The sequence below is a fragment of the Oryza glaberrima genome, chromosome 11, assembly GCF_000147395.1.
Source record: "Oryza glaberrima chromosome 11, OglaRS2, whole genome shotgun sequence".
NCBI classification, from domain to species: domain Eukaryota; kingdom Viridiplantae; phylum Streptophyta; class Magnoliopsida; order Poales; family Poaceae; genus Oryza; species Oryza glaberrima.
Window position 1 is genome coordinate 4,886,890 of NC_068336.1, and position 26,684 is coordinate 4,913,573.

Here is a 26,684-nt window from a genome sequence, read left to right on the forward strand (position 1 = left end):
AAATACACTTTCGATGGCCCGGGGAGGGCTATCGTGGTGTTCCTACTAGCCTAAACATGAAGACGTGTTTCATGGGGTCCCACATCTCCGCCAGATGCGGTGCCAGGTGGCCGAGCATGTCCATCGCATTTATTATGGATTTCTCTCATGTTGTCTTGTTGCAAAATCGTGGTACGATAGCCATATCCAAAAGTTAGATTTTCACACTAGCATGGTGGAAAGCAACAAGAGTCTTTTCAAAACACACACAATGAGTTGTCATGCAAGGCAATACATATGTTCCTAAATATAAGAAGTTTGAAAGTTGCATGCGTGTATTATGGAGGTAGGTGAAATTGAATGATTGAGAGTTGTGGTTGGTTGTGAAAGTAGGTAGAGAAATTAAATGAGAGGGTTATGATTGGTAGAGAAGTTAGTTATATTTTGGGATAAATTTGAAATGCTAAAGTTGCTATATTTTGGGATCCATTATATTTTAGGATAAATTTGAAAGAAAAAAGTCCGAATTACGTCTACCTAAACTAAAAACCGGATGTTGGAGCACAAAAAAAAATAAAAGAAATTGTAGGGCTTACATGTCATATCTCTTTTTTGGGTGATCAAGCTCCCCCTTTACAGAGGGCCCTATAGGCAGTGACCAAGTGACCAACGTTGGAGCTCGAGCTTGCTCAGGAAGCGCGAGGGGGGGGGGGGGGGGTGGACACTAGAAGCAAAGACTAGTGGCGAAGCTCAAGCTCGCTTATATATGTTACATGGTCTAGACCATGGCTCCCCATGACCTAGACAAGAAAATGGTCTAGGGCACAGTTTAGGCCCTAAACGAGATGAAAATCTGCAGTCTTGCGTCTAGACGTGGTCTAGACTGTCTAAACCATGGTCTAGGCGAACACTAAATATATAGGACGCTGACGGTAGAACTCAAGCTCTTCTCGTCCCTTTTCTCTATCTAGGTTCCTCATCTCGGTGACTGATAGCGGTGGTGGACACCATTGCTTGTCCAGCCATTGTCTCCTCAAGCTTGGTTAGGTGATTGACATTGGCCGAAGCAAAGCTTGAGGCAGTGGCGGACCAACGTAGAGCTCGAGGAGATGGTGGACCCACATAGAGCTCGAGGCTCTCCCGTTCCCCAAGTTCTGCTACCCCATCTTAATAGGGGAAGAGATGGAGGTAGCCGCGAGCAGATCTCATGTTGTTGTGCCTCCACATTAGAGCAAGGATAACTTGCAGGCTATAAGCCGGCTAAATGCTTAGGTGGAAGAGAGAAGAGAGGAGAGAGAGGAGAAGCGGGCTGTAAACTTACAGCCGGCTTGGACACAATAACCAAAAAACTCTGTAAAAGAGACAAGTAGACCATGTATTAATTGTAAAGAGCTAACTATTATATGGGTAGGCTAAGAGAAAATTAAAAAAACCTTATAGCCATCAGGTCGGTTATATTATTAGCCTTCCTCTTAGTGCCAAGTCGGTGCTCAGCTCCATGGTCTCCACCGTCACACCTCCACATCTCATGTTGTCGTTGTTTTCTTCTGCCGAGGTCGAACCTAGGAAAGAAGGGAAGAGAGGAAAAGTACTGACAGGTAGATCCAATCGATTTTAAAAATATTTTTTGGTGGGAAAAAAAAAGCTTCGGATTGAGTAACGGTATAATTCGTGTTTTGAAGAGTTTTGGTGTGAAATATTTGGTGTGTTAATTCAGCGAATAATTTTAATTTTCACAAAAAAATGTGGTGGTAATTTGGACCATTTCTAATTTAAATCACTAGCGCTAAGCGGCTATTTTAGGATGGAGGGAGTAAAACTTACCCTTTTCATTTTGGAAAAAGTACGAATTACCCACCTGAACCATCGCGACAGTACGAATTACTCTATTTAACTCGAAAACCAGACATCCTTCACCCCCAACTATGCAAACCTGACAAATAACCCTAGCTCAATCCGCGGTGGTTTTGGTCCTACGTGGCATATGTGTGATAGTCCAATCAGTATTTCTTTAAAAAAATTGGAGGGCCCCACCTATCAGTTTCTCATTCGTCTCTATCTCTCTACTCTATCCCTTTCCCCGGTCCCCTCTCTCTCTTCTTCCTCCCCTCACCTCCATCAGAGAACGACGGTGAGCGAATGCAGTTGGGTCTAGGCAACGGAGGGGGAGCCGAGGATGGCGGCAGGCAAGAGCGGAGCCAACTGGGGGTGCCGAAGCCAGGGATGGCGACGCGCCCCTATCTCCGTCGTCAATGCCCAAGCAACCTCCGCCTCCCCCCATCGGCACCCGCGCGACCTCCGCTTCCACCGCTGGCCGCCTGAGCGACCTCTTCCGCCGCCAGCTGCCCAAGCAATGTGCCACGTGCCTCCGCCTCCGTCGTTGGCCGCCCGAGCGACCTTCGCCTCCCTCGTTGGTGCCGCAGAGACTACGACTCTCCTCATGTATGCGCTGGCGCCGGAGGCTGAGGAGGAGCTCGGCTCGGCATGGAAGGTCGTCTCGTGAAGAGATGTAGGGGCGGCCCTCGTCATCCGCGGTGTCGGCTTCTCCAGTGGGGTAATCTCCGGTGGTGGGTGAGGATGAGGAGGAGGGAATGGTTGGAGACGGGGCAGCATCATCGACAGCCGTGGCGTGTGGTGGTGGTGGTTGCGCTGGTGGTGCAGAGAGGTGGGAGGGGAGAGATCTTACAGTGGACCCCAACGATTGTTTTAATAGTATTTAGAACCAAAATCATCGCGGATTAACCGCCGGGGGGAGGGGGTGAGGGGGTGAGGGGTTATTTATCCGATTTATATAGTTGGGGGCGAATGATGTCTGGTTTTTGGGTTTAGGGTTAATCCGGTCGACTGCGATAGTCTAATGGGTAATTCGTGTTTTTCCTTTTATTTATTTTTTTTATACAACTTTGACTCCTAGACGTACATTTTATTATTTATCATATTAAAAGATCATGAAAGTACCATTTATGTTGATGTTGACGTGACATATTTTAATTGTAAAAGATATTTGAAGTTTGTTTTACATTTCTGTACTTATATTTATATAATCTTTTTTGAATAATGAATAGTAAACCATACTAGGTACGTTAAAACGGTAGCAACATTGTACATTTAAAATTAGAGGTAGTGCAGCATAAAGAGTTTCCGGTCGCACTCGGCACACGGGATGCAATGCAAGACAGGTGGTGATCGCGCGCGGGTTCGTACGTCCATGGTTTTTTGCACACGCATGAGTGCATAGTGCTTAACCATGTTTAATTAGTCAACTAGTGCTAACCGCTTCAGCACGTCGATGGCAAGCATCTGACTAAGCATCTGAAATGTTAATTGTAAGTAGTTGCAAGATACCAAACGGGTCTAAATCCCAAGTTTGATTCATCAGGCGCGGTAGTGATGATATGATGGATCCCAAGCTGCTCAGAGCCGCAGGCCGCGGCGACTACGCGGTGCTTGAGGCTCTACTTCTGGGCGCCGCCGCCGCCGCCGCCGCGACGCCAAACCAGCAAGTTGCCATCGACGTCGGCTCCGGGCAACAATCGCCGCTCCTCCTGGACGCGGCGACGACACCACAGGGAGACTCCGCGCTACACGTGGTGGCGGCCTCCGGCGACGGCGAAGGGTCCCTGCGCTGCGCGCGCACCATCTACAGCCACGCCGCGCGCCTCCTGGACCGCCCCAACGCGAGGGGCGACACGCCGCTGCACTGCGCCGCCAGGGCGGGCAACGCGGCGATGGTCAGGTGCCTCCTCGACATGGCCAGGGAGGAGGAGCTCGCCGGCAGCGCGGGCAGGGTGGACGAAGTGATGGAGAGGCAGAACGGCCGGCGGGAGACGGCCCTGCACGACGCGGTCAGGCTCGGCGACAAGCAGCTCGTCGACCATCTGATTTCGGTGCATCCCCGGCTTGCCCGTCTTCCCGGCGGCGACGGGATGTCGCCGTTGTACCTGGCGGTCTCACTGGGCCACGACCACATCGCAGAGGCTCTGCATCAGCAAGGGGACGAGCTCTCGTATGCAGGACCGGCCGGCCAAACTGCCCTGCACGCTGCTGTCCTACGCGGTGCAGGTACGTACTCCTACACTTTTTTTTTTTTTTAGAAAATTCCTCATATGCCACCTAAAGTTCACAGGTTTTATTATATGCCATCGTAAATTAGCAGTTCATGTATATGCCATCAAAAAGAATTTTCGTTCATCTATGCCATCCACGTCACTCAAGAGTAGTGTTAGCTTTTTTTTTTGAAAAATGACAAAATTACTCTGGATTCCCTTTCTTTCTATGTAAAGCACAAATCAGGGTGAGTTGTAGTTGAAACTATGACTATAACTTTAATAATCATTACTGATTCAACAAACAACCAATAATTGGATGCAAAGTTTGTTTCTCTCCTATTTTTATAGTTAATTTATAGATTATAGAAAGAAATAGTTCATAATCTTTTAAAATGGCACTAAGAACAATAATTTAATTAGTTATAATCTAATTAATGTATCTAACTGGATGTAAGCATTCAATTTAGAAAAAAAAAACAAAGCAATCTCTCAGCTAGCAAACTGATTATATGCTTAATTTAATCACAAAAATAGGTATGCTTAACTTAACAAGCTGCGTGCTTATTTAATATCGCCATGGAAGTACTCCCCCTGTCCCATAATATTGCAACATAATACCGGACGAGACATTTCATAGTACAACGAATCCAGACATGTTTACTGTACTTCAAATTCGTTATATTATGAAGTGTCACATCCGGTACTAGATTGCTATATTATAATTATAAGACGGAGGGAGTAAGTAACTTTAGGATACCGACATTAGTGATTAACACCAAAAAGATGCATCAGCTTTGTTTACTCGTAGTAAGAATACTAATACAAAATTGAGGAGTTTCTAAACTATTGACCAGCTTTTCCCTGAGCCATGTCTAGAGAGTGGTAGACGAACACCAACACTAGGAAGATAAAATGGGGAGGCTGTGCATAAGAAAGAAGGGAAAAATATAGTTTATTTATTTTTAACCTCTTTTTTCCAATAAAGAATATACATGTGAATAATTAAGGAAGTGAATTGCGAAAAAACTAAAGCAAGTTGCTACTCCCTCCATTACCAAGACCAAAAAAAAGCTAATATCTCTCTCATACTATATTTACTCTAGCAACAACTCGATGCATGCACCATTCTCGCTATTTTCTAGCCAATAGCAAATCAAGATATTGCATGTGGATTATAAATACTTGCGTGCATAGATGCATACATCAATGTCCATTTACTCCAATGCACAAATAACAAATAGACTTAATGAATAAACACAAATATATAGATCATTTAGGAATAACAAAAAAAACTATATGTAGATTAGGGATGGCAATGGGGCGGGGTGGGACTGGGTTGGACAGGAACGGTCTTGCCCCTAACCCCCGATTTTATCCCCCGTCCCTGGCCCCGGTACCATCTTCGGGTGAAAAGCTTCCCCGCCCCCGACCCCCACCGGGGCCCCGCAAGCTGTAGAGAAAGAGGACAAACCAGAACTGTAGCAGCCAAGATGCGGTGGCTTATCGAGGAGGCCAGTGTCGCGGAGATTTGGCGGAGGTGCAGAAGCCGGCTACGCGCGACGAAGACAAAGGCGAAGCAGCCGACGACATGCGACGAAGGCACAACAGCCGGCGACGCGGCGGAGTTGCAGCAGCCAGAGATGCAGCGAAAGTGCAGCGGCCGGTGACCCGCGGCCAAGACGAAGGTGCAGCAGCCGGCCTGGGCTGACGAGCGCAGCCTTGCAGGGAGCTGACGAGGAGCAGCAGCCGTGCGGAGTCACTATCGCTTGCAACGATTGCGGTAGCGCTGATGCAGTCGCTACTAATTGACTCTATCTTTCTTTTTATTTTGTTTTGAAAGGTCATTGACTCGATCTGGATGGGTGGCTCTGTGACTATGTATGGCTGGGGTAGATAAGACGGGATAGGAAAAGGAGAAAATTGCATATGTACCATTGTATAAAACTGGTTTCGCAAAAATATCATCGTTCAAATGGGTTTCGCTAGAATACTATTCTCAATTGAGTACACTTCACCACTTTGCCATTTTCATTATTTCTTTCATTTTAAATTCATTTTATCATCTTTGCATCTCTTTTTGACTGAAATACACCTAGGTCAGCAACGTTGAAGCACTTCACTCCCAACTTGAAATGGATCTGATCTGCAACGTACCGACCAAGTTTATAATTTAGCATATAAATTATCCTCCAACATTTAGCATTTAATTCGAGAAATAAATTAAATTAAATTAATCAATTACATCTACAACTCAGATTCAAATATTTGAATAAATCAGTTGCGATTGGACAGAGTTGATTAATTTATTTTATTTTATTTCTCAAATTATATGCTAAATGTTGGAGGAGAATTATAGGCTAAATTATAAACTTGGTCCGTTGCAGATCAGATCATTGCACGTAAGTGCTTCAATGTTGATGACTTAGGGGTATTTCAGTCAAAAAGAGATACAAAGATGATAAAATAAACTTAAAATGGAAGAAATGATGAAAATGGTAAAGTGGCGAAGTGTACTCAGTTGATGATGGTATTTTAGCGAAGCCCATTTAAGTTATGGTATTTTTGTGAAGCCAGTTTTATGCGATGGTACATATGCAATTTTCTCTAGGAAAAGTTATTTCACAACATGGGCTTGTTTGGGCCACATTTTTAATGGGCCATCTGCGTATGTACAATATTTCCGGGTCCCCATGGGTCACCCGCGGGTGGGAACCTAGACCCGCCCCCGTCCCCGCATATTTCCGGGCCCCTGCCCCGATGCACCTGCGGGGCCAAATATAGCCCCGACCCCGGCCTTGTAGGGGCGGGTCCCCGTCGGGGAAATTGCCATATCTAATGTAAATCAATTTGGAATGGAGAGAGTACTATTGGGATTGCCTATCCATTTGTCGGGTGATTTCTAAAAAAATCATCCAGATTTTTCTACCCTTAGATTTACATCCAACGGACTACAAAGAAAAATAAAAAAAAAATACATACTCCCTCCATTCCATAATATAAGGGATTTTGAGTTTTTGCTTGTAACGTTTGACCACCCGTCTTATTCAAAAAATTTTGAAATTATTAATTATTTTATTTGTGACTTACTTTATTATCTATAGTACTTTAAGCACAACTTTTTGTTTTTTATATTTGCAAAAGAAATTTGAATAAGACGAGTGGTCGAACGTTGCAAGCAAAAACTGAAAATCCCTTATATTTTGGGACGGAGGGAGTATTTACTTACACAACAATTTTATCAAAATTACAATGCACTAACATGTCATATTAACTGAATTTACAAATGTAATTTTAGTTATATAGTATTGTAATTTTATATTTTAAAGAAAATAACAAATAGATATTTACTTACACAATATTGTTATCAAAATTACAATGCACCTACATGTTATATCAACTGAATTTACAAATGTAATTTTAATTATATCGAACTGTAATTTTATATTTTAAAGAAAATAACAAATAGATATTTACTTACACAACATTGTTATCAAAATTGTAGTGCACTTACATGTCATATCAACTGAATTTACAATTGTAATTTTAGTTATATAGTACTGTAACTTTGTATTTTATTTTTATTTTAATTTCAAATGAGAGAGGAGAGAGAGCATCATGCATGTCGAATTTTCAGAGCAAAAAATAAAAATAAAATAGCGACTCTAACCATCCGACGCTGTTACACGCGGCCCAACTGAACCCTATGCGGGTTCCCAGCCCAACATATACGCACGGATCTTGGCACATAAGGAACGGCCTAAAAAACGACAAATCTGAGAGAAAAAAATCACATGACAAATCTATAGCAAAATCGAGTACTTTTTAAAAAAATTGATCCATTCTTTGATATGCAAGAAGTAATATTTCTCCGTTGATTTCGGAGGCCCATCATATGAAGCTTTTATGGTGATCCGATAAATATTGGTGACCATATGTATTCCGATTGGTTTCGTTTTCATATCTGGATTTTAGAGTATTCGTTTCGGTTTCTAAATAAAAAGATGAAAGCAAATATAGTAGAGGTAGCTTTCACAGTATCCGAGCCGTACGTTTTCATTCCTAATGGCAGTTTATGAAAATTCAATCAACTGATGAATAAACACTCCTTTACGATTGCTAAGATCACACTTAAAAATTATTCTTAAAACATCACAGTTTAAAATTATGCCTTTTTTTAAAAAAAAAAAAACAGTGCTGAGCAATAGTTTGATAGCTACCGTGTTGTATATTGGTTTATCTTAAGCTTTGCTTTGTAAATTATAAAGAAATGACAGAAAAGATGCTGCAATGGAACGATGGTCTCTCCGGCGAAGCCGACGCATCCGGCAGCACAGCGCTCCATTTCGCAGCCTCAGCGGAGGGACCAGAGATCGAGCTCGAGAAGAGCTCACTCCTCCGGCGGCTCGCCTTGCGATGGCCGTGCTCGCGCAATGGCCGCCGCCGCCGCCGGACATCGACCCAAGTTCTCCTGAAAGCCGACCCGTCCTTAGCCTGCCGGCCGGACAGCAACGGCGAGTACCCCATACACGTCGCCGCGTCCATGGGAAACCTCAAGCTCGTGGCCCTCCTCCTCCACAGGTGCCCGGAGTGCGCCGGCCTCCGCGACGCCCGCGGGAGGACCTTCCTCCACGTCGCCGTCGACCGGGGGAGGGAGGAGATCGTGGGATTCGCCACCGACGACAGGCGGAGGCGGGACGGCTCTCAGCTGGCGACGCCCATCCTCAACGCGCAGGACGACGACGGCAACACCGCGCTGCACCTGGCGGTCGCGAGCGGTGTCCTCAACGTGTTCTGCTACCTGCTGCGGAATCGCAGGGTTTGCTTGGATCTTGCCAACAACGACGGCCTCACTCCGGCTGACCTCTCAAGGTGTACCATTCCCGCTGGGCTTAACTACAAAACGGTAAATCACTTTCGCTTGATTGGTAATTTCTAAATTCTAATGTTACTTGCCTCTCCATTTAATAGAGCTGTCTACATACGTATGTACCATTGTACCTACATACATACACACACATGTGTGTGTCCAATATGTATGCCATGTGATCAAACTCATCCAATTTATATAAAAATTAGATAAAAATAACTATACAAAACCACCTTAGGGAGTAATATGAATGGTTTTGCAAAGATCTGTTTTTAAAGTTTAGGGTGTAGAAGTATTTCTATCTAAAGTTTAGAGGAGTATTTGGATATTTTTTTTCTTTTTTAATTGTTATATAGGGGGAATTTTACAGTTGAGATATCAAAATTTTAGTACCTTACTTAGTACCTGAAGTATCAAATTTACCATAGAAATATGATACCTCTTAGTACCTTCTCAGATATATTAAAATTACCCTTGTTATAGACATCTCTAGTCTCTAAACCAACTCATATATAACCAATCAACTGAAACATAGTAAGTCCCTTTAATTAGAGATGATTTTGCATCTAATTTAGTAATTTGTTGATGCAGAACGCACGAACGTGGATACTTTGGTCCCTGGTGGTAGCGAAAGCCCTCAGCGGCAACATCCGGCGCGATCACTTCCAGCAGCAGTACGTACCCAAGCTAGACGAGATCGCCGAGTCCAAGAAAATGACGGAGTCGACGCAGATCCTGGGCGTTGGCTCCGTCCTCGTCGCCACTGTCGCGTTCGCGGCGGCTTTCTCGCCGCCCGGTGGCTACGCGGCTGGCGATGGTAATAATAACAATGGCCGTGGCAACGTCGTCGTCGTCGCGGGCTCTCCGGCGCTGTCGGGGAGGTACGCCTTCGACGCGTTCATGTACGCCGTGACGGTGGCCTTCACCTGCTCCATGGTAGCCACGTTCAGCCTGATCTACGCCGGGACGGCGGCGGTGGACTGGAAGATCCGGCACAGGTACTTCAAGCACTCCCTGTCGTGGATGCGCAAGTCGACGAGGAGCTTGCTGGTGGCCTTCGCGCTCGGGGTGTACCTGGTGCTGGCCCCGGTGTCCCGCGCCACGGCGGTGGGCGTCTGCGTCTTCACCGCCGGCACGCTGCTGTTCAGGAACAGGGAGGTGGTGCGGATGCTGATCTGCGCGTACGTGCTGCAGAGGAGGATGGGGATCACGGTGCTCGCGAAGATTGGGGTCCCCATCGCCGTCGACCTGGTGAAGTCCAATCTTGTCTACTTGGTCATCTTCGGTGGGCCCCTTTGCACTCCGCTGTGCGTTCTGTTCTTTGTTTGGAGGCTAGCACCAGTGATTATGAGATACGTCCACAGAAAGTTAATATGATGCGGTGAACATCTCTGATGTGATATCATATTAGATGGTGCATGACTTCAAGCGTTAGGGTTCAAATCTGAACTTCTTCCGTAGTCAACATATATGCCAATGTTTTCCTAAAAAAACACATATGCCAGTGCACTTTTATTAAGAATTTTAATAATCGTTACAGTGCATGCATGTGTGTGTTTTTAAGGAAAATTGGAAAAAGAAAGTGTCGATTGTCAATACAACTCCGGCTGGGATATATGTAATTGCCCTTATTACATGGAACAAAGAAATTTGATGGCCAGGCACTGGTGTCGGCATCAGAGCCACGAGGTCTGGAGTGGGCGGTTGGCTGGTGCTGTCGGCAGGAGCAGACGGCCTGACTAGTTAGGATGCAGCAGTAGATCTGGAGGCGAGGAGCCGCACCGAGACGGGGAAGCTGGCCTGAGGAGGAGGAGCGGGGGGAGGGGGGGGGGGGGGGGGGGGGGGGGGGGGCATCCGCGTGCATTCCGGCTAACTGTTGAGGCTAGATTGACAGCGGCGGTGGGGCAGATTGACAGCCAAACGATGAGAGTGACATGGAGCAAAAGAATTCGTGGCAAAATCCAAAAGATTTCTGAATGGAATGCAATTTATATTAAATCTATGAATTAGATGGCAAATAGTGAAATTTCTCACCTGATCATTACACCCTGTTTAGAAATATGACCATATTTAGATGGGACTAAAACTTTTAAGTCCCTATCACATCGGATGTTTGGACACTAATTATAAATATTAAACGTACATTATTAATAAAACCTATTCATAATCTTGGACTAATTTGCGAGACGAATCTATTGAGTCTAATTAATCCATGATCAGCCTATGTGATGCTACAGTAAACATTCTCTAATTATGGATTAATTAGACTTAAAAAATTTGTCTCGCGAATTAGCTTTCATTTATGTAATTAGTTTTGTAAGTAGTCTATATTTAATACTCTAAATTAGCGTCTAAATGTAGGGACTAAAATTAAGTCCCTAGATCCAAACACCACCATAGACACGAATCAACGAATACCGTAGCACACCTAGATGCAGATGCACCTAGTCATATTCTCTTTCTCAACACATATCTGAGCACCTCTGTTGGCGCTACCCTCCAAAAGAGTATTAGAACGCACAGCGGAGTGCAGAAGGGTGCACCGAAGATGATCAAGTAGACAATGTTGGAGATGAGCAGGTCGATGCCGATCGGGGCTCCAATCCTGAGCACGACCCTGATCCCCATCCTCCTGCGCACCACGTGCGCGCAGCTCACCATCAGCACCAGCTCCCTGTTCCTGAACAGCATCGTGCCGGCGGCGAGGGCGCAGACGCCGGCGGCGGTGGCGCGGGACACCGGAGCCAGCACCAGGTACACCCCCAGCGCGAAGGCCACCAGCAGGCTCCTCATCGACAAGCGCATCCACCACACGGAGTTCTTGAAGTACCTGTGCCGGACATTCATCTCCACCGCCGCCGTGCCGGCGTACATCAGGCTGAGCGTGGCGAGCATGGAGCAGGTGAAGGCCAGCGCCACGGCGTACATGAACGCGTCGAAGGCGTACCGCCCCGCCAGCGCCGGCGCGCCGGCTGCGACGTAGCCTCCCGGGGGGGAGAAGGCCACGGCGAAAGCCACGGTGGCGACGAGCACGGAGCCGACGCCCAGGACCTGGGCCGACTCCGTCATTTTCTTGGACTCGGCGCTCTCGTCGAGCTTGGGTACGTGCCGCTGCAGGAAGTGATCGCGCCTGATGTTTCCGCCGCTGAGGACGTTGGCTATTGTTAGACACCAAAGTATCCACGTTCGCGCGTTCTGCAGCAACACGAGCAAAATTACACAATTTGATTAGCTTAACGATGTAGTCCTCTCCTTCCGGTCCTAAATATTTGACGTTCTATCCAAGTCCAAGATGCGATTAAACTACTTTTAAAACTTTCAACATAATCGATCTCATACTCCAATAAATTTATAAAACACATGTATATTTGGTCTAAATTGTACGAAACCGTATGAATTTTACTGTGTTGCGCAGAACAGCATGTATTATGGTGCTATAGTTTCATACTCTTTTTTCAAATCTACTATACATATGAATTCTAAATTTATATATGAATTTTATGGGCTCGTTTAATCCATTATATAAATATTATATCCATCAAAGTTAATTTTTATTTTATTGTGCTATAGTATTAATAATTAAGTTAGGTGACGGTGTGGTTATCTAAGAACTACCGCCCCGTTCCAAAAAAAGACCAATCATAACTATGAACTTGGACACACATGTCTCCAGATTCATAGTTAGAATTGGATTTTTATGGGACGGAGTAGTAGCTACGAGAGGAAGGGAAGTCCGCCTCAAGGGAGATCCACCCGAGTTTAAATTCTAGATTTGATACGGGTGCTCGTATTTACGGCTATTTTTTTAGTGGTAAGTAACGTATCCATCGACAGAGAGGCACCCATGATGATTTCGTCAATCTCAAGATATACCGATTCATCCTTCTAGAGGTGCGCACGTGTTATAGGTACATGTGTTTGTACCGTGTTTGTAAAAAACAATACTAAATCCGTTGTGATTTTTTTCGAAATGCAGAAAATAATTTTACATGATTTGATATAAAATAGTTTAATTCCTGTGAATTTATTTTTAAAAGAAAAACTCTATTAAAAAAGGGCCTGATCTAATGAGGTAAAAGTGATGTACCGTTCTGTTGGAGTAAAGACCCGCTGGAATGGTACTCCTGGCCAGGTCAGCCGGTGTGAGGCCGTCGTTGTTGGCAAGATCCAAGCAAACCTTGCGATTCCGAAACAAGCACCAGAACACTCTCAGGACCCCGGCCACGACCGCCAGGTGCAGCGCGGTGTTGCCATTGTCGTCCCGCGTGTTGAGGATCGCCACTGCCGGAATGTTGGATCGTAATCTTGTGCATTTATATTCTGTTTTGTTTTGTTGCATGTAGAGTTCGGTTGGAGTCTGAATTCTGGCCGGTAGAATAGCATTTTCTGTTTTAGCATATTTGCTTCATTCTTTAGCTGCGATGACTCGGCTCGAATCGTGGGATGGCGCGGTCAGTAGTTGATCCGAGATTGTCGTGATTCTGTTATGCATGCAACAAACTCCGTGTGGAGATGAATAAATAGAAGAGAAAACCGGAAAAGCTGCACGGCATTACGCAACGAAAACTCTGTTCGTCAGTTGTTCTGTTCTGCTCTGTTTTACTGAAAAATTGTTCAGTTAACTGTAGCTGCACTTGCAAGCGTCAGTGTGTGTGTTCTGTGAGATTGAGAGCCAGTTCGCGTGAGTTTTCTGACATTTGGTATCAGAGCTTTGCTGAGACGATCCGGTGATGTCATACACACCGCCTGGCCGCCGTGGTGGTGGCGGCGGCGGGGGAAGCAGCAACGGCCGCGGCAGCGCGAGCGGCAGCGGCGGGGGAATGGCGCAGACGGCTCATCACTCCCGCTAGTGCCTCAGGGGAGAGATGGTGGGCACACTGCCCGTCTCCCGATCCGGTCGAGGACAAATTATCCGGACTGGGCACTGTTGATGTGCGTAAACCTACAGGCGCAGGGGCTCTGGACGGCCATCGATCCTGGCTACGCGGAGTACCACGAGGATCGTGCAGCGCTCTCGGCGATTCTCCAAGCTGTGCCGCGTGAGATGTTGCGCGGCTTGGCGAAGCACGACTCGGCGAAGGCGACGTGGGATGCCATTAAAACCATGCGGGTCGGTGTCGACCGTGTGCGTGAGGCGAAGGAGCAGGGATTCCGCCGTCAGTTCGAGGCGATGCGCTTCAAGGACGGGGAGACGCCGGAGGAATTTGCAATGCGGCTCACTGCCGTCGTTGCGGACATTCGCGACATGGGCGGAGTCATGGAAGACGAACACATCAACAAGAAGCTGCTGCGTGTTGTCCCCAAGAAGTACAAGCCGGTGGCGATTTCCCTCGAGTAGCTCCTCGATGTGAAGACCATGGCCCTGGAGGAGCTCGTCGGGTGGCTGTCGACGGTCGACTCTTACAGTGATGACGAGGAGGCAAGTGACGGCGGCAAATTGTACCTCACTGAGGAGCAGTGGCAGGCCCGTGTCAAGCAGCGGGAGCAGGAGGGATCCAGCAGCAGCAACAAGGGTCGGGCGGGCTCTAGCAACCAGAACCGTCGAGGCAAGGCCGGCGATTCACCGAAGGGAAAGGAGATGGCCACCAGCGGCCATGGTGGTCGTGACATCTCTAAGGTGAAGTGTTTCAATTGCGATGAATACGGTCATTACTCGAAGCAGTGCCGTAAGCCGTGTCGCCAACGTCGGGGAGAGGCGAATGCGAATCTGGTCCAGGCTGAGGAAGAACCAACTCTGCTCATGGCACACGTGATGGGGGTGTCGCTCGCCGGCGAAGCGGCCATTGGTCGAACATCTTGTGTGCAGGAAGTGCATCTCACGGAGAAGAAGGTTGTGCTTGACCGCGAGGATGGGCGTGAGGAGGAGAAGACTTCAGAGTGGTTCCTGGACACCGGGGCCACTAATCACATGACGGGCGCACGCTCGGCGTTCGCGGAGCTTGACACTGGTGTTGTGGGCACGGTTAAATTCGGCGATGGCTCGGTGATTCACATCTAGGGGCGCGGAACTATGGTGTTTCAGTGCAAGAATGGTGATCACCGCTCACTGGAGGCAGTGTACTACATCCCCAAGCTGAGAAAAAACATCGTCAGTGTTGGTCGCCTCGACGCGCGCGGCTACGACGCACACATTTGGCATGGTGTTTTCACGTTGCGTGACCCAGAAGGGATGCTGCTAGCTAAGGTAAATCGTGATTCAAGTTACCTGTATGTTCTCAAGTTGAATCTTGTGACACCAATCTGTATGGCGGCGAACGGCTCCGAGCTAGCATGGCGATGGCATGCATGATTTGGCCATCTGAATTTTCAGGCACTTCGGAGGTTGGCACAAGGAGGCATGGTCCGCGGGCTCCCGCAAATTGATCATATTGATCAGTTGTGTGACGGGTGCCTCGCGGGCAAACAACGTCGCACACCATTCCCAGAGGAGGCGTAGTACAGGGCACAGACGACGCTCGAGCTGGTGCACGGTAACCTTTGCGGACCAATCACGCCGGCGACACCGGGGGGCAAGAAGTATTTCTTGCTCCTGGTCGATGACATGAGTCGTCACATGTGGATATGACTCCTCTCTGCCAAACACGAAGCATCGGCGGCGATTAAGCAGTTCCAAGCCGGCGTGGAGAAGGAGAGCAATCGGAAGCTCATGGCGCTACGCACCGATCGCGGGGGTGAATTCACCTCTGTAGAGTTCATGGAGTACTGCGCGGATACAGGGGTGAAGCGTCAACTCACTGCACCCTACTCACCGCAGCAGAACGGCGTTGTGGAGCGGCGCAACCAGACTGTGGTGGCAGCGGCGAGGTCCATGCTGAAGGCGGCAAACATGCCGGCATATTTCTGGGGAGAGGCAGTGGTTGCAGCCATCTACGTCCTGAACAGATCACCAACGAAGAGTCTTGATGGGGTGACGCCGTATGAAGCGTGGCATGGTCGCTGACCCACTGTCGAACACCTGCGTGTGTTTGGGTGTGTGGGCTATGTTAAGACGGCTAAGCCAAACTTGAGAAAGCTTGATGATCGTGGCACGAGGATGGTCTTCATTGGCTACGAGCAAGGATCAAAAGCCTACAGGATGTATGATCCTGTGGCGCGACGCGTGCGTGTGTCGCGCGACGTCGTTTTTTATGAGACGACGTTCTGGGACTGGGGCAGCAACACTGATGAAGAAGGAGATCAGGACGCCTATGTGGAGTTTACGGTGGAGAATTTCACATTCCTAGTCCAAGGGGGTGAGACACATGCCCAGGATGCAGTAGCCACTCCTACCATGCTAGCAACATCACCAACATCAAGCACCGGAACTGCAACAACTCTGCCATCTGGTGTTGAATTCTGTTCCCCTCCAACTGATGCTAGTGAAGGGACTGATGAAGGGCCCAGAAGGTACAGAACAGTGGCAAACACGCTTGCCACTACGGCTCCAATCCTTGATTTTGATTACAGTGATCAATGCCTTATGGCAGCAGAGGAACCAGCAAATTTCTTGGAGGTTGAGCAGGAGAGCTGCTGGAGGAAGGCCATGCTTGAAGAGATGGACTCAATTGAAGGTAACAACACTTGGTTTCTCTGTGATTTGCCCTCTAGCCACAGAGCAATAGGGTTGAAGTGGGTTTATAAAATCAAACGTGATGCCAAAGATGCCATTGTGAAGTACAAAGCTCGATTGGTGGCAAAGGGATATGTCCAACAACATGGAGTTGATTTTGATGAAGTGTTTGCCCCAGTGGCAAGGATGGAGATTGTGCGATTGCTGATTGCAATGGCTGCTCATCAGGGATGGGAAGTTCATCACATGGATGTGAAATCAGCTTTCTTGAATGGGGAATTGGAAGAAGATGTTTATGTGGTTCAACCACCTAGTTTTTTTGTTGATGGAAAAGAAGACAAGGTGTTGAAACTGAACAAGGCCCTATATGGACTAAAACAAGCACCACGTGCATGGTATGCCAAATTGGATTCTAGTCTTGTGAGCCTGAATTTTGTCAAGAGTGGTGTCGAAAGTGCTGTGTATACTCGAGGAGAGAAGAACTCACGACTTGTGGTTGGTGTATATGTGGATGATCTCATTATTACAGGAGCAAGTCTGATGGAAATAAACAAGTTTAAGGAGCAGATGCAGGCTCTTTTTAAAATGAGTGATCACGGTCTGCTCTCTTATTATCTCGGGATGGAGGTGAAACAGGGAAAGGAAGTGATCACAGTGTCTCAAGGTGCATATGCAGCAAAGATACTTGACAAAGCTAGGATGAGGGATTGTAATCCATGTCAGACTCCCATGGATGCTCGGTTGAAGTTGAGCAAGGAGGGTGGAGAATGTGTGGAGGAAACTCAATTCAGAAGCATAATTGGGAGCTTAAGGTACTTGGTGAACACAAGACCTGATCTAAGTTATTCGGTTGGTTATGTTAGCAGGTTTATGGAGAAACCGACCTCTGAACATTGGGCTGCCATGAAACATATTTTGAGGTATGTGGCAGGTACTCTGAATCTCGGGGTGGAATTCAGAAAGAAGCAGCATCAGGTTCCTCAGCTGAATGGCTATAGTGACAGTGATATGGTTGGGGATATTGATGATAGAAAGAGTACAACTGGAGTTCTATTCAAACTGGGAGACAGTTTGATTAGTTGGCAGTTACAAAAACAAAAGGTGGTGGCATTATCTTCGTGTGAGGCTGAATATATAGCTGCTGCAACTGCTGCTGTACAAGGAGTATGGCTGGCTCGACTGATAGGTGAGTTGGAAGGCCAAGAACCTGGTTGTGCACTGATCAAGGTTGATAACAAGTCTGCTATAAGTCTCTGCAAGAATCCTGTGCTTCATGATCGCAGTAAACATATTGATACAAAGTTTCATTTCATCCGGGATTGTGTTGATCAGAAACGGGTAGAGGTGGAATACATAAGGTCAGAGGAGCAACTTGCAGATATTTTAACAAAGCCTCTTGGTAAGATTCGATTTCTGGAGTTGAGAGGCAAGCTGGGATTAGTTCCAGTCTGATGCTTCAAGATTAGGGGGTGAATTGTTGGATTGTAATCTTGAGCATTTATATTCTGTTTTGTTTTGTTGCATGTAGAGTTCGGTTGGAGTCTGAATTCTGGCCGGTAGAATAGCATTTTCTGTTTTAGCATATTTGCTTCATTCTTTAGCTGCGATGACTCGGCTCGGATCGTGGGATGGCGCGGTCAGTAGTTGATCCGAGATTGTCGTGATTCTGTTATGCATGCAACAAACTCGGTGTGGAGATGAATAAATAGAAGAGAAAACCGGAAAAGCTGCACGGCATTATGCAGCGAAAACTCTGTTCGTCGGTTGTTCTGTTCTGCTCTGTTTTACTGAAAAATTGTTCAGTTAACTGTAGCTGCACTTGCAAGCGTCAGTGTGTGTTCTGTGAGATTGAGAGCCAGTTCGCGTGAGTTTTCTGACACGGAAACCCCCATCCATCATCGTCGGAGGTGAATTCCACGACCTCCTACCTCCTCCGGTCGACGGCGACGTGGAGGATGGTCCTCCCGCGGGCGTCGCGGAGGTCGGCGCACTCGGGGCACTTGTCGAGCAAGAGGGCGACGAGCCTCAGGTTGCCGGCGGACGGGGCGACGTGGATGGGGTAGTCGCCGTCGCCGTCGCCGTCCGGCTGGCAGGCCAAGGACGGGTCGGTCTCCAGGACAAGAGGAGCCACCGGAGGAGTGAGCTGTTCTCGATGTCGATCTTTGGTCCGTCCGCCGAGGCGACGAAGTGGAGCGCTGTGCTGCCAGACACGTCGGCATCGCCGGAGAGCCCGTCGTTCCATTCCATTATCTTTTCTGTCATTTCTTCAATTTATGGAGAAAAGCGTAAGAGAAACTATCTGTTAAGTACGTACTACAGGGAGATGGATTCTAATATATAGTTCGAGTGGACGTCCACATATTTATTGCATGTCATCTATTTATTGCATGTCAACTAGATGGTTACGAAAAAATTTAAAAAAATTGACAAGATAGATCAATATGTAATATATCACTCCACAAACATGCAAGTTTAAATTCAACTTCTACAAATTGTAACAAAAATAAAAAATTTAATTGTAAATATGCATATAGTAATTTGATTTTTGTTTGCTATTTTTTTTATAATTTGTAGAAGTTGAATTTTAACTTGTATGTTTGGGAATTGATATATTACATATTGATCTATCTTGTTCATATTTTTTTATTTTTTTTATAACCATTTAGATGACATGTAATAAACGGGTGGACGTCCACTCGAGCTGTTAAAACAGTTTCTCCGCATTGTAAGAACTTGAGAATTAAACGTTCGAGTTAAAACAGTTTCTCCGTATTGTAAGAATTTGAGAATTAAACGTTCAAGTGCAACAACTTGATAAGTGTGTGTTTTAGTATAAGAACTTGACAATTTAGTATTGGTGCATCAACTTAGCTAAGCATATGCTATGGGAGTTTTTCTCACAATGTCAATATGCCATTACATACCAATCCTACCGATATTAGCTTATAATATTGAATTTAATCTTTAATAATTATACTACACATCCAATTACCTTTAAGAATTCTTGTTTTCTTCATCTTCCCAAATCTCAACCGAAATATAATAATTTCTACATCCAGTTTAATTGGCTTTCAGTTATTAGCTATTAGTATAAAAATATAAATATGCTTATATACAAATTCATGCTAGTATATCATCAAAATAAGTACTTAAAAATTGAATATGTATAAAAAAAGTGTTCCAAATAATTAAGTTACTGGATAACTTATAACTTATTATATCAAAATCGAACATATCTTGTAAGTTGTTGTATTTATATGATCACTTATACAGTTCATGTACTAAATTACACCTAGTTGCTAAGTTGTTATACTGGAACGATCATTTCTCAAGTTTTTACACCAAATTGCACCCAGCTGCTAAGTTGATGTATCGTGGGTATAATTTACTCTTACTTTTAATATCGTGAAGAGTTACTTTCTATATGACACAAGATTTTATTTTCTTAAAAAAATAATATCATGATTACTTTAAATAAAGAATATATGTATTTTCTTTTCCCCAAGGGATAAATATAAGGGGCTGTCTATATAGGATTCGCATGATTTTTTAGCTTCTATCATGCAGTGTTTCACCAAGTATATCGAAAATGTTTCAATCTTTTAAAAAAAGCTGGGACACAATCAAATCACCACATTAAACATTTTGCTACAACATATGAAACAATGGTTTCGAATATATTGAAACATGAAACAAATCCGAGTACATCGAGAAAAAGAAAAGTCTATATGGATTCACATGATTTTTTAGACGTCCATTATGCAGTGTTTCACCAAGTAAATCGAAAATGTTTTATCAAGTAAATAAAAAATGTTTCAGTAATTTAAAAAGCTGAAACACAATCAAATCACCTAATGAAACATTCTGATACAACGTATGAAATAACGATTCTGAATATATTGAAACATTAATGATTTAGCTATCAAAAATCATTTGACAGCCATTTAGCAAATCTGTAAATATAATGACTCCTATACACGTACTTTGTAAGGCTTTTCAGCTAGCTCTTCCGTGCATAGTTTGTGGCTAATTAACAGACTGTTGTTCATCATCATATATACTTGACGTAGATATGCCGTAAGATTCTTAGCAGGTCATCATGTAGAATCTTCCCAACGAAAAGCAGGACGCATAGCGGAGTCCACAATGGCCCACCGAAGATAACAAAGTAGACGAGGCTGGATTGCAGCAGGACGACGGCGATCGGTGCTCCAATCTTGAGCACCACCCTGATCCCCATCCTCTTCTTCAGCACGTACGCGCAGATCAGCATCCGGAACACCTCCCTGTTCCTGAACAGCATCGTGCCGGCGGTGAGGGCGCAGACGCCGATGGCGGTGGCGCGGGACACCGGGGCCAGCACCAGGTACACCCCAAGCGCGAAGGCCACCAGCAAGCTCCTCGTCGACTTGCGCATCCACGACAGCGAGTGCTTGAAGTACATGTACCGGATCTTCCACTCCACCGCCGCCGTGCCGGCGTAGATCAGGCTGAAGGTGGCGAGCATGGAGCAGGTGAAGGCCACCGCCACGGCGTACATGAACGCGTCGAAGGCGTACCGCCCCGCCAGCGCCGGCGCGCCGATCAGGTTGCCGCGCCCGTTGCCGTCGACGCCGCCAGGTGCAGCGTAGCCACCCGGCGGGGAGAAGGCCACCGCGAAAGCCACGGTCGCGACGAGGACGGAGCCGATGCCCATGATCTGCGTCGACTCCGTCATTTTCTTGGATTCGGCGCTCTCATCTAGCTTGGGCACGTACTGCTCATGGAAGTGATCGCGCCGGATGTTGCCGCCGCGGGCTTTGGCTACTACCAGAGACCATAGTATCCACGTTCGCGCGTTCTGCAGGAATTAACATATGAATATTACTACGGTTACTAGCTTCAGTGATGCGTAGGGAAAATGAAAATTTTAAGCTCCCGAGGAAACATCCTCTCATTAAAGATTAATTAATTTGTAATATATCGCTCCAAAAATATACAGATAAAATTTAACTTTTAGAGTAAAAAACAAATTAATCTATACCATTCAACGTATATTCACTGTTAAATTCGTTTTCTTTTCAACATATATAAATTAAATTTGACCTTGCTCGAAGGGTGGGCTGGGAGGCCTTGACAAGACCACTGAGGCGGAGGCTAACACTAGCTAAATACCCTGATTTGCTATATACGGATGAAAATAAGTTATACAAGTGCTAATATTGCTTGGAACAAATGAAATTTTGAGGTGATGAGATATGATAGAATCATTTGTAAAACGGCTATTTTATAATATTAAATCACATGAGAAGAAGTAATTGGTAAAAGATACTCTGTATGATAGAGTTGGTTGGTGGCAGATTTAGTTCCGCCATCATTAATTTTTTTTTAGAAAGGATCATAGATTTTTTTTAATATATAGAAACTAGCATGGTGCTCCGCGCAGATTGCGCGGCTAGCACCATTATATTTTATCTCATATAATGGTATATATGTTTTATCAACGTATTATTTAAATATAGTAAAATGACAACATAATTTTAAATTTTATACTAACTTTACGAAACTACTAACGTGTAATATTCATATTGTATTTTATATACGTGTTAGTTACTAATTATTTTTAATATCAAATTTTAGTTATTTGTAAATTATATTCCTATATGGATTCTAGACTCGTCTTTCAATATTTTTTTTTAATTCCGAATTTTCGTTATCTGCATTTTATATAGACTCTAGGCTCTTCTTCCAATATTATTTATTTTTAATTCTGAAATTTTATTATTTCTAATTGTATTTCTATGTAGACTCTAAACTCATTTTTCAATATTCTTTAATTTTAAATTTCGAATTTCAGTTACTTCTAAATTGTATTCCTATATTAACTTTAGATTCTTCTTCCCATGTTATTTTAAATTTCGAATTTTAGTTATTTATAAATTATATTTTTATACAAACTCTAAACTCTACTTTTAATTTTATTATGTTTATTTCAAATTTTAGTTAGTTTTAAATTCCTATATGGACTCTATTCCTTATTTTCAATTCCGAATTTCTATTATTTCTTAATTGTATTTCTATATGGACTATATACTCTACTTCTAATATTCCTTATTTTCAATTCCGAATTTCTATCATTTCTTCATTATATTTCTATATGGACTCTATACTCTACTTCTAATATTCCTTATTTTTAATTCTGAATTTCTATCATTTCTTAATTGTATTACTATATAGACACTATACTCTACTTCAAATATTCCTTATTTTTAATTCTGAATTTCTATTATTTCTTAATTGTATTTCTATATGGACTCTATACTCTACTTCTAATATCCCTTATTTTTAATTCCGAATTTTTGTTTCTCAATTGTATTTCTATATGGACTCTAGTCTCCTCTTCCAATATTTCTTATTTTTTAATTCCGAATTTTAATTATTTCTAAATTGTATTTCTATATGAACTCTGTTTTTCTTTTTCTCCGATTAATATGGGAATTTCTAGACTGTGAGAGCGAACGTGGAAGCTCCTTTTTTTATTCCTTTAATAAGTTAATAGATTGATGATCAAAGGGTAAAATTTGGGTAATTCTCATCTAAAATTAAATATTATCAGAGGTAGCTAGCAAACACGTTTTTTTAGATAATGAGCTAGCAAACACGTTAGAACTTAGAAACAGTGAAGTGAGATTTACTTACCGTTTTGTAGTAAAGCCCGGTAGGAATGGTACTCCTAGAGAGGTCAGCCGGAGTGAGGCCGTCGTTGTTGGCGAGATCCAGGCGAACCTTGCGATTCCGTAGCAGGTAGCAGAACACTTTGAGGACACCGCCCACGACCGCCAGGTGCATCGCGGTGTTGCCGTCGTCGTCCTGCGCGTTGAGGATGGCCGCCATCGCGGACTCCCGCCCGCCGTCGGTGGCGAATTCCACGATCTCCTCCCTCCTCTGGTCGACGGCGGCATGGAGGAAGGTCCTCCCGCGGGCGTCGTGGAGGCCCGCGCACTCCGGGCACTTGTGGAGGAGGAGCGCCACGAGCTTGAGGTTGCCCATGGACGCGGCGACGTGAATGGGGTACTCGCCGTTGCTATCCGGCCGGCAGGCTAAGGACGGGTCGGCCTCCAGGAGAAGCTGCGATGGTGTCTGGCGGCCTTGGCACGGCTACCGAAAGCGGAGCCACCGGAGGAGTGAACTGTTCTCGATGTCGATCTCTGGTCCCTCCGCTGAGGCCGCGAAGTGGAGCGCTGTGCTGCCAGACGCGTCGGTTACGCCGGCGAGCTCACGGTTCCATTGCAGTATCTTCTTCGTCATCTCTTCAATTAATTCATATATAGCAAAGCATAAGAAAAGAAACTTATTAGAGACTATCTACACTTTTAATTTATCGGGCAAAAACAATTTGTTAGATGTAAATATAATATAATCATAGAGCAATTACATTATAAAAATTACATATAATTACGATGTAACTTGTATATATATTTTTAAAAGTCTTGATGTACCATGTTATTTTCGTGAATCAGAGGTTATGGGCACAAATCCCATCACCGGTGCACGCGCTATGATTTTTTCATTCTCCGTTTACATGAATCTTAAAGTAAATATAACAGTTTAAAATTATGTGAAAGTTAAATGAAGTTATATTATAGTTACAAGTTTACAATGTAATTACACTGTAATTACATTTGTATTTGCATTTATCGATAAATGTATAACAAAATTGATCAAGTTATTATACTTTTGCTGTTAATCTGTCACCTAATATATATAAAGCTGTATAATATATATGTGTACGGTAATAATCCTATATTGGTCTATCGTATCAAAAAAAAAATCAGATCTGTTCATGGCATTTTGTACAACGTGTAAAAACAAGAATAGTTATTTTTTCTTGCTGTTGTTAAATGTAACAGCTATTTAGTAGTCGTCAATACGTTGTTTTTTTTTAGAAAATGAAAATGTAACTCTGATCGAACAATTTCTAACTTCAACAAGGAGAGCACAGTCATATGAGTGAATATTATAAGACGTTTTGAGTTTAGTTAAAGTCAAACTGTTTCAAATTTGACTAAGTTAGACAAATATAATAATATTTATAATACTAAATTAGTTTCATCAAATCTATAATTGAATATATTTTCATAATAAATTTACCTTAGGTTGAAAATGTTACTATTTTTTTATAAACTTGGTTAAACTTAAACTTAAAGTAGTTTGACTTTGACCAAAGTCAACTCTTATAACCTGAATCAGAGGGAGTATATATGTAAATATGTACGGACATACTTTGGCCACGTAGGACAGCAGCGTGCAGGGCAGTCTGGCCCGCCGGTCCTGTATACGAGATCGGCTCGTTCACTTGCTTAAGCAGCGACTCGGCGATGCCGTCGTGCCCCAACGAAACCGCCAGATACAACGGCGACATGATCCCGGCGCCGGCGGCGGCGGCCGGAAGACGAGCAAGCCGCGGATGCACCAGCAGCAGGTCGTCGACGAGCCGCTTGTCGCCGAGCCTGACGGCGTCGTGCAGGGCGGTCTCCCGCCGGCCGTTCTGTCTCTCCAGCACTTCGGCCACCCTGAGTCGACTGGTAGCCGCGCCGCCGGCGAGCTCCTCCTCTTGCCTGGCTATCCCGAGGAGGCACTTGACCATCGCCGCGTTGCCCGCCCTGGCGGCGCAGTGCAGCGGCGTGTCGCCCCTCGCGTTGGGGCGATCCAGGAGGTGCTTCGCGTTGCGGTAGATCGCACCTGCGCAGCTCAGGAAGTCTTCGCTGTCGCCGGAGGCTGCCACTATGTGCAGCGCCGAGTCTCCCTGCGGTGTCGTCGCCTGCACGTCCAGGAGCAGCGCCGCCGCTGAGGGCGGTGGTTGTTGCCCCGGTGTCGGTGTGGGTGCTGATTGAGCAGGCGGTTGTTGTTGTTGTTGTAGCAACGGTAGTGCTGGCATGGGTGGATTCGGGCTGACCAAAAATGAATTGGAGTTGCATGTATTATTCGAGAGGGTCACTATACTCACTACGCAAATAGGTTAAAAGCAGCAATAATCTACTATCTCCGCCTCCGTTTCAGAAAGACCATGGTTTTGTACTCTTTATTTTCAACGTTTAATCATTTGTCTTATTTAAAAAAAATTATGATCAGTATTTTTATTATTATTAGACGATAAAACGTAAATAGTGCTTTGACGAACGAAAACCTAGAACTACATACAAAAACGGAGTTATGCACTGGAGTTCGCAAAGAAAATTTGACTGGTGTCCACATTTCAAGACCGACATGCCTGGATCCGCCCTGGCCGGCGGTGGTGCCACTCAAGACGTTGACGGTGACTTGGTCTGGCGCCGGAGCGACGCCCAGAACTGCTTCCAGCCACACGAGGTGGCCACCGCGCGCCGCTCTGAGCAGCCTGGGATCCATCGAATCGACACTGCGCCGGAAACTGGTCGACGAATTGGCCGCTCGATGGGAGAAGCTTTGCAAGAGTAGTGCAAATAGGAAACTAATGCTCGAGACCAGAACTAATGATCTCGCGTTGGCTATATATATGCCGCATCCACGAACGACGCACGATACATACTCCGTCCATCTCAAAATAGTCTCAAAATATAAGTATTTTTAGCATAGTATTAAGTTAACCATTTTTAACTTTAACTATTAATAAAAAAATTAAAAAGATCAATCATATAAAATTGATATTACTAGATTTATTATTAAGCAAACTATCATAATATTTATCTCTTTATATTTAAAACATGTTATTTTTATAAATATTGTTGGTCAAAGTAGCATCTCGAAGACTGTGTTGAAATCTAAAAATACTTATATTTTGGGATGGGGAATACAGATATAAGAGCAAGTTTAATAGTATAGCCAACAACTGGCTTCAAACCATATACAGTTAATGTAATAGTTAATTTATATAATAGTTACCTATAAATATATACTACGTTATTAATATATGGTCCCACATGTCATACACCATTGTGTCATATAGTTCGTGCTACAGCTGGTTATAGATCTATAGCCCACTGCTTTTCTCTTCTCTTATATCTTCTCGACGTGTGTTTATATTTGGCTATTGTACATACTCTAAGCTTATGTGTTGCACAATTGGAAAGCTGGATTTGACTTTGTATAATCTAATTAAATTAACTCGAGGTTTTGACCTTCGTCATTTAACTATGTATGTAAGTATAGTATAGTTATTAAAATGGCAAGGGGGAGCTTCTACACGTACCATTTTGTACGGTCTTAGGCTGGCTGGAACAAA

General features: G+C 44.6%; 2 protein-coding genes and 1 pseudogene across 2 annotated transcripts; 1 reads left to right on the forward strand and 2 right to left on the reverse strand.

Moving 5' to 3' along the window:
- Positions 1-3,374: 3,374 nt before the first annotated feature.
- Positions 3,375-10,535, forward strand: LOC127755205 (uncharacterized). Its single transcript, XM_052280863.1, has 3 exons — positions 3,375-4,041; positions 8,294-8,931; positions 9,487-10,535. The coding sequence occupies exons 1-3, from the start codon at positions 3,375-3,377 to the stop codon at positions 10,270-10,272; spliced, it is 2,091 nt and encodes a 696-aa protein (XP_052136823.1). The 3' UTR covers positions 10,273-10,535.
- Positions 10,536-11,343: 808 nt separating this feature from the next.
- On the reverse strand, positions 11,344-18,706 carry LOC127755576 (protein ACCELERATED CELL DEATH 6-like; annotated as a pseudogene).
- A 1,787-nt stretch (positions 18,707-20,493) lies between these two features.
- On the reverse strand, positions 20,494-25,361 carry LOC127754671 (protein ACCELERATED CELL DEATH 6-like). The gene is given in 3 exon segments (XM_052280240.1): positions 20,494-21,284; positions 23,123-23,733; positions 24,707-25,361. Coding segments are annotated over 3 exon segments (2,055 nt in total). The 3' UTR covers positions 20,494-20,495.
- Positions 25,362-26,684: the final 1,323 nt, after the last annotated feature.